At 31.3% G+C, this 11,893-nt stretch overlaps 2 protein-coding genes across 3 annotated transcripts in view; one reads left to right on the forward strand and one right to left on the reverse strand.

Moving 5' to 3' along the window:
- The first annotated feature begins 2,244 nt into the window (after positions 1 to 2,244).
- Positions 2,245 to 11,893, forward strand: part of LOC116852449 (uncharacterized protein C1orf112 homolog) — a 202,655-nt gene continuing 193,006 nt past the window's right edge. For both annotated transcript variants that reach the window (XM_032832856.1, XM_032832855.1), the window contains exon 1: positions 2,245 to 2,435. The gene's annotated coding sequence lies outside the window, so the exon portion shown is untranslated. The remainder of the gene's footprint in view (positions 2,436 to 11,893) is intronic.
- On the reverse strand, positions 3,292 to 11,220 carry LOC116852452 (gamma-soluble NSF attachment protein-like). Its single transcript, XM_032832869.1, has 7 exons — positions 11,005 to 11,220; positions 10,753 to 10,820; positions 10,530 to 10,614; positions 8,238 to 8,255; positions 7,951 to 8,158; positions 7,009 to 7,257; positions 3,292 to 4,109 (listed from the first exon to the last, which is right to left on the reverse strand). Exons 1-7 carry the CDS (start codon positions 11,052 to 11,054, stop codon positions 3,759 to 3,761), a joined length of 1,029 nt encoding a protein of 342 aa, XP_032688760.1. The 5' UTR covers positions 11,055 to 11,220; the 3' UTR covers positions 3,292 to 3,758.

An 11,893-nucleotide genomic window follows, 5' to 3' on the forward strand; every position in this document is an offset into this window, starting at 1 on the left:
ACTTTTGAATTTTTTAAACCACTCGAAACACTGAGATTTACCAAGAGCATATTCACCGTAAGCTTCGACAAGCATTCGATGTGATTCTGCAGCAGTTTTCTTTAAATGATAACAGAAAATCAATGCTGTCCGCAAATCATAGTTAGTAGGCTCGAAACGTGACATGTTTAAGGTTATACAAAAATATACTAGAGAATGAAAGTTGGGGTTATGTTTGTTGACAATATTCGTCAGCTGTTAGGAGAATATAATAGCGCGGCAGTAGCGGTCTTACGGTCACTAAACTGAACGCTGGCACCATTTATAGGGGAATTCCGGTTTCATACTTCTACACCTGGTAAACTTTAGAGATATTAAATAAAATATATTGGCGAATCAACGCGCGTATTTGCGTATGTTATAATATACTGTGAACACTATAAGTACACATTATATAAGCATAAACTGTAAGAACATCGTTGTTCTTCACAATCAATTATATTATTAGGACAAATGATGATGTATTTCTGTTACATTTCTGCCAAAACACTTTATGGGCACCACGTTGCAGAGAAAATTAAGCTTAATGAGAACATATTTGCTTGAAATTTGCTGCATAACCATGATTCAATCTGCCGGCATACTGCCAGCATGCTATTACATGTTACTCCTGTGTTATATTACATGTTACTCCTTTGCATTATATTACATGTTACTCCTGCGTTATATCATAGTTATGTTCTGTGTTTGCTGGGTTCTGTGCTGTGAAAAATGGGAACTTTGAAAATTTGCTTACCATTGCTGAGATTCGAATTTCTTATTTTTTCAATAATTTAATAATTTTAAATAATTACATTTATTTTTTTCATATATAATATTTGTAAATAGATATATTTACAAAATATTACTACAAATATTTATTTTTCGTTTACTATAAATATTGTGTAAAGTATTTAGTCTGTATTTTAATATTTTCAATAAAGATTTTGATACTTTTTTGTTCATGTATATAAAATATTTATATTATATTTATATAATATTTTTAAGAAATAATTTGAAATAAATATTTATCATAAATATTGTGTGCTGTCTGAGAAACGTACTACTATCTGCACACCAAAGAACCGTATTCGTATTTAAGGTTCCTGCATTCGAAACTCAGGCTTCAATTTTTTGGCAGCCGCTTGGATTGGGATGCTAAGGGTGCGTTCCGTTTCCACGTATAATGCGCATGAAGCGCAGCGTTAGAGTGACAGAGATACGAAAGTAAGATAAAATGAGAGGGGGAGCACTCGGGTGAGGTTCTCGAACCTAGGTTAGGTTAGTTCTCGAACGCATGAACTGCCTCAGCTCCGAGGTAGTGCAGTCCATGCGATCTCGTGCGTTCGAGAACTAACCTAACCTAGATTCGACAACCTCACCCGAGTGCTCTCCCTTTCTTTTTATCTTACTCTCGTATCTCTGTCACTCTAACGCTGCGTTTCATGCGCATCATGCGTAGAAACGGGACGCACCCTAAAAGTTGCAGGCAGTTGCACGATTCCGCTTGCAACTTAAATTAAAGAACGGTCAAGATTTTCGCAGTCTGCAGCTTGATGTGCGCAACTGGATATACAGAACGATTAAATTATACATCGGATGCATCGGGTTGTATCTGTTGCGAATAAAAGAACGCACCCATTGAGTTAAACCAGCGGCACGATGCTTGTTTTCGTGTTGGATTGCTTGCTGAATGGAAATACTCTATTCTGATTGGTCCGTCTTTAGAAATGCACCAATCAGAACAGAGTATTTCCATCCAGCATGCAATCCAGCATGAAAACAAGCATCGTGTGCCGCTTTAGAGTTATCATAAACTACAAAAGTACTAGATGGTCGTGCCTATCATAATTTTAGTGGAACTAATTCATACAGCGTGTTCGACTGAGGTGGGATCCACTTGACCACGATACGATTGGACACAGATTGTAATGATTGGTTCAACCTAGTAATTCACTAGATAATTTTTTTCATCGTTTGGTTGTGTCCAATCGTACCGTGGTCAATCGGGACGTTCCCTGGGTTAATCGCTCCGAGAGCGATTAATGACATCATAAGTCTCTACTAGCCAATCATAAAGTTTATAAGTATTCGACCAATAAACGTAGGCTAAAAAACCCAGAGTGGGTTAACCCAAAGCCAGTCGAACATGCTATGAATTTCTGAACGATTTGGCTCCGCCCATCTAGTATGTTACACCACATTTTAGAACGATGTTGAATTTACTCCGCTACTGGGAGTAGAGTTTTGGAACGCAGCCCTTGCGTCATTTTCCGCGTATATTTTAAATTTGTGAACTGTCGCGTCCTAACTTTAAAGTCGCCTCAACTTCATGTGTGCTTCCTATTAATTACCAGTGAATTTGACGTCAGAAGAAATTTTCCATGTGATTGTCCGTGTGTAATTCTAATTTCCTGGTAAGTATCTTTTCTTTTTGTTAACATTTGTTGTATTGTATACAGCCAGCGAACATAACCTATTAATACATATAGTTTAGATATTGCCGGTTTAACTGTCGTAAAAAAAAGCCGTGTTCGCGCGCGCACTTAACCTTTAATTTTTTAAAATATTATTTGATCGTGGGGAGAAGAGAAAAAAAGTTACTTTTCAGGAATACAAATAAAAGTAGTATGTGCCACATAGCCACAAAAATCCTTGAGGCTGAGGACACGATGACAAGTTACCGAATAGAAAAAAAACAGCTTAAATATTATTTGTTTGAAATCGGCAGATTTGTATAATAAGAACAAAAGAGAATTAACATGTTTGGGAAAACGGGAATAATGATTTATATAATTATTTTATCATACACGGGATTTTCTGAATCTATCAAGGAGATCCGCAAATATTGCAACAAGTCACTAAATTAAAAAAAAAAAAAAACCGAAAAATAAGAGATGTTTTTTATTGCTAGTGTATATTTATGAAATTTAAAAAGAAAAATATATTTGATATTTGTGCGAAAAACAAGATGTAGAGAAAAAATATAAGTTAATGCAGCTAGTTTAGTAATAGAAAACAAACCTCTAATCTCTAATCATATCTAATTCAATGAGAAAATTAAAAAAAGACAAGTAGATACTAAATGCTAATATTGATTAACATCAGCATTTGGTTTTTACTTGCCAGTTTTGTTTCTTCTAATTTCTTGCTACAAAGATATTTCTTAAAGATGAGTTCACAATTTTTTAAGAAATTTTCTTTTATTGAGAAGCATTTCACAGGAACGATGCAGGATTAATACATCAGGAATTCATACATAACACTTTGGAAGAGATTTAGAATTGTACGTTTTTATTAACTCGTAAACTCTTGCAATCATAACAGATTTCAGTATAACGATCGCTAGAGTAGTGCTGAAAAACTAAGTGTATCCATTTATCTTTATATTCACTTTTATCTTATCATTTATGATGTTCAAACATGGAAAACATTAATTAATTATTAATTAAAAGTTATAGTATCTGCTAATGAGTAGATTAAACTGCAAAAGACAGTCAAATTATCAAAAGCACATACAATATTAGAGAAACAATTGTTAGAATCTTAGAAGTCAACAACATGGGCTATTTTTCAAAGCCAACAGTGTGCTTTCGACGAAAAACGTACAATATACATAAGTGTCAATACACATGCACATATTACAGGTACATTTTGCAAGCATGCCAATTAGAGGACTTTACTATAATATATGTGTGTATATATATATATATATGTGTGTATATATACATATATATAAATCAACATAGCCCACCCTCATATTCATCTTCTTCCTCATCCCTTTTTTGCACTGGTGGCGCAGAAATTCCAGGCTCTGCCTTCTTTTCCGTCGATTGATTAGTTGTATGATTGACTTCCGCCTCAACTATAGATTGTTCTTTTGACGTATTAGGTGAAACATATGATTCTGCAGCGTTCGGCCTTACTCCAGCAGGCGCGACAGAATATTGTTGTTGAGGCAGCGACAAGCCTCGCGCCAACTTGGCATATTCCACATCCATGTGTTTTATGAAAGGATTATTTAATGCCGCCCTAGCCGAATCTGCGTCCTCGTTATCATATGCCTGTAGTAATGTCTCCAATGTTTGCACCTGAATTTAATAGATGAGGCATATATTAATGAAAGTGCCTCGTAAAAATGGAGTTTTTAGTTGGAAATCGAAAATAATAATCGCGCAAATTGTGACGTACCAGTACCCTCGAATTAATCTCTCCTGATTCTTTGCTGCAGAATTTTTTATTGATAACGTCAGGAGCAAAAAAAATATATGTCCAAAATTGTTATAAAATATATTGAAATAAAATTATATATTCACAAAATGACTTTTGCAATCGATCAAATAGATCTGTAAACTAGTGCCAACACTTTCTTTTCTCTTAACAACCAATAAATAACCATAAAATTAAGGCAATATAATCATGAGAAATGATAGATTAAAAACTGATTACATGTCATGTAAATTTTATGACTTTTGATTGTTAGAGCAAAAGGAAAATGTTTAAACTATTTTAAAATTACAATTAAAAACTGTTTTATTATGCTCTAAAATAAATATTATCAGGATAATAAACAATGTAAATATAAAAAGTAATACAAATAGCTGACGTTAAAAGAAAAAGAAAATAAAAGAATATATAGATTAAATACTCCAAGAAATCAATATAAAGTAACACGTGATAGAGAATAAGGTAATAAGAGAGAAAATATATAAAAACGTGAAATATATAATAAATAAGTAATATTTTACAGATCTGCCCGACCAATTGCAAATGTTATTTTATGGATATAATTTTTTGTTTTAATGTACTTTGCAAGAATTTTGAAGGTGTATAAAAAAAAAAATAGAATCCTATTTTTTTCAGATCTTACATGGAATGTAAGAACAATCTGCATGGTTTTTGAGACTCTTCTGATAGTTTAAAGAAAAAGTTGTAAGGTGAATTGATTCATTTGTTTCATGCAAACTACTATTTGCAATAAAAAAATTTGAAAAAGTTTTTCATAAAAAAATCAATGTTACCTTGAATTTTAAATAATAGTAGTATTCAATTTTTTTCATAATATTGTAGACGATTTTAAGACGTATTCCACTCACTATCAGAAAAATATCACTTTTAATGATATTAATATCAAATTTGCAGCATTATTTTAAATAGCAGTACTTATAAGTTTTGGTTAGAAATGTACAAACACTGAAAGTTGTTTGAGTTTATAAGTATTGCTATTTAAAATTATGCTGCAAATTTGCTATTACATTTTAATAAAAGTGACATTTCTAATAATACATTGAATTTGTCTTAAGGCTCCTGGTCAGTTACCCGAGAACTTTGCGTTAACGGTGGTAATATGATTGAAAATAGTAAAAGATGAATTATTTAGGCAAGGAAATAGGTCTGCTCGTATCCGAAAAATTTCTGCATTACAGTGCTAACTGTTGCAAAAGTGAAAGAAAGTATACTTGTTTCTCTCTCTAACTTATTGTACTAGTGCAAAAGTTCATCGAAAACGAACAAACTTGACGATGTAAACAGACGATCAATTTTTTCCTACAAACCACAGTATCATTATTAAGTGTAGTGCGTGCGTGCGTGTATATGTGTATGTCATATAATGGTAGAAGTGTTGCAGACATTGTGTTTATTATGATATTTAATACTTATGATATTTAATATATAATACTATTATGATATTTAATATAAATAATTAATCGGTCATATTCGGCACGAAATCACACGGCTGATTTTCTACCAAAACAAAATGATTTGTCATTTACTTTGTGGTTATGTAATATTTCAGCAAAAGAGAATCCAAAACATTTTGCAAGTATTATTTTCATGATATATCTTTTTATTTATCCGTAGTTCGCATATATTTTGGGCATGACTTTCCTCACTTCTAATATCATTATTCCAATATAGTTACAGTTATTGATTAAGAGCCCTAAAGTTCCTTATAATATTATGAAAAAAATTACATTAAAAAAATTCAAAGTGACATTAATCTTTTTATGAAAAAGTTTTCATTTTTTTTTATTGTAAGTACTAGTTTACATGAAATAAATAAATGTTTACCTTACAACTTTATTTTGAAATTATTGGGTCTAAAAAAAAGTTGATCGTTATACACTAAACATCCTGTATGTGATCTCTACATAGAATTCTCCTAAAACCAAAATGACAATATTCTCAATCATAATGTTCTTAAAATTACTGGAATTTAATCTTTTATCTACATTACAAGTCTTGTTTGTAATAGAAATTTCTTCTAGAAGGCATTCTGCTTCAAGACATATACATATATGCCTAAAAAAGAGGAAAGAGGAAAAGATAAAAAAAAAATTAGAATAATATTTTGCAGGTTTCCATTTAATAATTCATTTCATTAGAAGAGGAATATTTTTTCTGTAAAATAGAAGAATACTTTTTCAGTAAGAGTTTCATTTAAAATATAGCATTACAAGAAATAACATCTTACAATTAGAATTATTTTTTAGGTTTTAAAATATTGTCCTTTTAGTTTTAGAAGAATCTTGAGACCAATATACAGAGTGTCTAATCATTCATAACACACTTGTGCGCAGGTAAATTTCATTAAACTGAACACAAAATTTCTCTATTATTTCGCCAACAGCCATGTAAAATAATAGAAAACTTTTTTGTTTAGTTTAATGTACAAGCACACAACAGCAGACGTTGTTATCACATAGTTCATCTACCGTATCTTACGTTATCATTCACAAGTTTTCTTTAATTAATAATACAAAATTTTAGGTGGTTGTTTGTCGAATGGTAGAGGAATTTTGTGTTCAGTTTAATAAGTTCTATTTACACACAACAGGTATATCATGAATTATCAGACACCGTATGTGTATAAGAGAATTCGACTAAAAATAGGATTATATTTGTTTGGGTGTATTTTTTCATTCTTAACGTCATTAATTTAGAGTTCTGCGGCGAGGAATCAGGAAACTTAGCGAGATTTTCCCGTACCTCAGGAGCTTCGCAATAGTTGCCCCATTCCTTAAATGCCTTTTCTGCCGCCACTTGATCATCCCGCGCCAATTGTACCAGCACCAACGCCACGGTTAGTCTGCCTATAGATTGCCAGTGTTTGATTTGCTGGTGCATCCCGATTTCTCGACGTATAGCGTCCGCAGCTTCGTCATATCTCTGTAACTTCACCAGCAATCTCGCAGCCTTGCTCATATACTCAGCTGCATGACGTGGACTGTCCTCACCCTTGAAAGAAAAACAGCCTTGATTACATTTGAGAAATCTTTTATATCAAGCAGCAATGCCAAGTACATAAAAAAAGTGACAAAATGTGATGTTCACGACGCAAATGTCACGGTATTACCTATAGCTTATCCGGAATTTTCACGTCAATGATATTTTCAATTAAAATTTCTCAGAAACCAAAGACATACAAAAAAAATAACGGCATTTTTCTTATATAATATTGATGTTAGTTTTTAATTGAGATTAGTCCCATTAAGATTGGTGCAGTTAATCGTTAGATCCTGTAATCTCATCCACGAAAACTGTCAGAAAAAGTTGATTTTTCAGATTTTAATCTCCAGTTCACATGTATACACGCACATACGCAAAACGAGTTTATAATTCAAGCTGCATTTGTAATGTTTATATAGTACATATTTAAATATATATGATGTAGGTAAACGGAAGTACATGCACATTTTCCGATATATCATTCAGCCGGTTCACACTGTTATTTGATGCACATGTTTGAACATGTGTAATGTAGCGTGTGTGCATAATAAGCATACTGTAATAGTAAAAATAAACGCTGTAATATTTGAAGAAAGGTTGTAATAACCATGTGCAATCGATATGGTATAAACTTTGCAGAAAAAAATTATTTTTTCAGCAAATTTTCAAATATGATAACCTTTGTTTAAAGTAGTATCTCACCATGACAATGTCAGCTGCGCGTTTAAATAGTTCCAGAGCTTGCTCGGGTTGAGAAGCTTCCAGCATTTTTGCTGCCTTATCAAGAGTAGTTACACCTGATTCAGGAGAACCATGTTGTTGAAATAGGCTACAGGCACTGTGAGCCAATTTTGACACACTCGAGAGATCCCCCATTTCCTTGCTAATAAGCAGAGCTTGCTCGATGCTCCTAAAAATATTGCGTTATTATAATGTCAAAAAAGTATATGATGAAATCAAAGTTCTACATATATATGTACGATACATACTTTGCAGCATGGAACCATCTATATTGCAGTAGTAAATTTTTTTAAGGAAAATTGATAGAAGTGATAAACTTGTTTGAGAATTTAGGATTTCTAATACAGGAACTCGCAATAAAAATATAATAAAAAGAGTGTCTAAAATAATATGATAAGAATATCAATAATATAATTATAATTTAGTAATATTTATATGTAGAAAGAAAGGATTTGCCACAAAAACTAAAATATAACTGTGACAGCTGTGTTATTGAAATAGAAATAGTTGATATTGTTGCTAACGAAGCTAAATTTATTAGTTAATTAAACTTCGGCGCTACACAGCAAAAAATATTCATCGTTAGATATATACAATAGTAACAAACTTGTATTCCTATTTTTAAATAGAAAGTTTATTATTTTTTTAACTGATATGTCCCTTAAAGTGTTGTAGTATATGATTATTTTGCTCAATATTAACATTTAATGATTCAATATTATATCGTACGTGAAAAATTCGACTTTATCCATGCGGGATTTGAATCCGGGACTTAAGATTATGAGTCGTCTGCGTAATGCCCCAGTAGAAATAAACTACGATAAATTCTAATGTTTAACATGGGCATGATTATGAATTCTATAATAAGGTGTTATGTGGCTTTTATAAGGCCCAAATCAGGCAATTATTGTATAATGTTGTAATAATATTGATTTGAGTTTTATATATCCGGTATATATTTTTATCGCTATCTGTAAAAGCCCAGATCTGATCCAAATATGGAGCATAATTATCCCAGCAGATTATCATCTTATATCTGATCCAGCACGGATGGATACCGAATCGAATTTTTTTTTAATATAAGCAATTTTTTTTAAATATAAGCAATTTGCAACAATGCATTTCACTCCTGATTACTCCTAAATTATGAAGTATGAAAACTAGATTAAGCCGTAAGACGATAATCTGCTTAGGACACTATACCACTTCTTCAATTGATAGACCTTTTTTATATTGTCTACATTTATATAATTGTAAATTATATAAATACAATTACAATGTATCGTAATGTACAATTATATAAATTTCCGACAATATAATTTGATATCATATAAAAATTTGATAAAAAAATAAACAATTTATTTAGAACTTATATTTTCTCCACACAGTTTTCTTATTAATTTAATTAAATCTGTAAGATCTCTGTTAATTGTATTTTCATTTAGGTTAATAATAAAACATATTGTTCTTCTTTCATGAGATGTTTGATAATTATAGACATAATGCTCATGCAAGAGAAATATTAGCAGAAATATTTACATATTTCAGTAAGTTTAATTCTTTACAGTATTAAATGCTTGAGATTCACGCATATAAAATGTTTAGAAATAGCTGCCACTTTCTTAGCTAATCAAACAGATGTGCACTTTTAATTTCAGTTAATACATTTGTATTTCACAGTGAATGTATTTTGCCCATGATAGCCAACTTTTAGTAACATGACAATAAAACAATTAGCCTTCTAGCTAAATCCAAATCACTGAGATTTAGCTGATATTACTAAATCATTTCTTTGTGTGTAGTTAATATCAGTTAAAAATTAAGATAAAAAGTTAATAACTGTTAACTTCACTTAATTAATTTCAAATAAGTTAATTTTTAATTCAAACTAATTATTATAAAATATATTAACTTTAACTTATTAATTTTTTGTTTTTTATGTATTAACTTTTCTATATATGTTAATTGCATAATTGTATATGTATAATTCATCATTAAAGAGAGGTATATTAACATCATTGTTATATTAACATCATTGTTATATTAACATCATTGAAGAGAGGCTGTTTACAATATAGAACAAGAAAATTTTTAAATAATACCAGCAAAGTTTTTTTTTCTGTCTTAATATCAGAGTTCTTTCCTTGTATGGAATTCTGAACACAAAGCAGTCAATATTTGTGTATAAAAGATTATTTTTTCATTATTTCACACAAATTATGTGAGAAAATATATATATTAGTTTACATAACTAACTTTCAACTTTAATAGGTTAATTTAATTGTAACTTAACTTTTAGTGTTTGTTTATTGTTGTTTAATGTAAAAAAATTGACTTACATTTATGTGAAAAAATTAACTTACTTAAGCTTGACTGTAATAAAATAATATTACATATAAATGCATGTATATGACAAAAATGATATTTTCAAGTAAAAAAAAATTAAACTTATTTAGAAATGTAAATTTATATTATATTTAGAATTTGGGAATGTATATTTAAAATTTTAAACATTTATTCCATTACAAATCAAAGGATACGATCTGGTCTGTTTGTAACAATCACCTGCTTTTACCCAACATTCTTTGCACTCTTTATATGACTTGGCTACTCGGAAACATGTAGCTAACACAGAAAAATCCATTAGTATGATCAACGTCAAGTTCGCACAAATAGTTTACACAAAAAGATTTGATTTAATTTTTTTTGTTAACTTATCACGATTCGCTATTCTTTTTAATGTATCTTATACTTTTCACTTACCCGCATTTGAATATTCATCAGCTGCTACTTCGAAATCAGGTCGCCACTTGAGTAAAGTTGTCTTCAGGCTGCGAAATATTCATTTGACACATAATACGGAACATTGTACAATTTAAACGTCAAAGTGTCGAAAGATAATCGAAAGTCTCATAGTTAAAAAAAATGTATTCCGGAAACATTGAGTTGCCATGAAGCGAGATGAAAACATCTGTGTGAAAAAGAGAGGAAATAATGAATCATAAATATGCTTACGCTTTCTCAGCTTGCCGTATGTGCTCGGTCGCCTCCTCAATCTTTGACATTTTCCTCCGAATGATGCCTTCGTTTTCACTAAACTAACAACGATGACAGAATCGTGTCAATTCTAGGGCAAACTATTCACTTTCGTCGCATAAGTACAGTCCAAGATCTTTATGATCTTTATCGTCCATATAGACAGTGTTTTCGAGATTGTAAAGTGTATAAAGGAAACGATCGGCGACAATTACGCAATCTGCTTTCCGCTCGGCGTATTAGATTCATGATTGAGGGTGCGTTCTTAAACCAAAGTAGCCTGAAAACAACTGGGTATCTGTATGGACTTCTTCGGAATCAATTCCGATCGGAATAATTTCCCCTAGAAAAGACGATAGAAATCTAGGAAATAACTGTTTCCGATCGGAATTGATTCCAAAGAAGTAGAGAATCTCTAGTAAGGATGAGAAAGCGTTAGGGATACATCAACTTTCTCACTCTGTTAAACTGCCAACTTCCGGCTTCACTCGCTGCTACAGCAGAAGTATAGGAATGCTTGGTCTATATACGTATATACGTCATTGACGTCTTCGTAGAGGACCTCTAGTACGTAGTATGTTCGACTGGGTTAATCCACTCTGGGTTACCCAACCTACATTTATTGGTCGAACAAGTACTTATAAGCTTTATGATTGGCTAGTAGAGACTTATGACGTCATTAATCGCTTTCGGAGTGATTAACCCAGGGCCAGTCGAACGCTAACAGAGAATCACCAACTTGGTCACGTAACCAGCTGATTGGCTGGTATAAATATATACGGATTTAGACATTGCGACGCCAATACAGAATAAATGTTTATATATATATATATATATATATATATATATATATATATATATATATATA

This window comes from Odontomachus brunneus, unplaced genomic scaffold (assembly GCF_010583005.1).
Source record: "Odontomachus brunneus isolate Ranch 3 - 2012 unplaced genomic scaffold, Obru_v1 Obru_scaffold_225, whole genome shotgun sequence".
NCBI lineage: Eukaryota > Metazoa > Arthropoda > Insecta > Hymenoptera > Formicidae > Odontomachus > Odontomachus brunneus.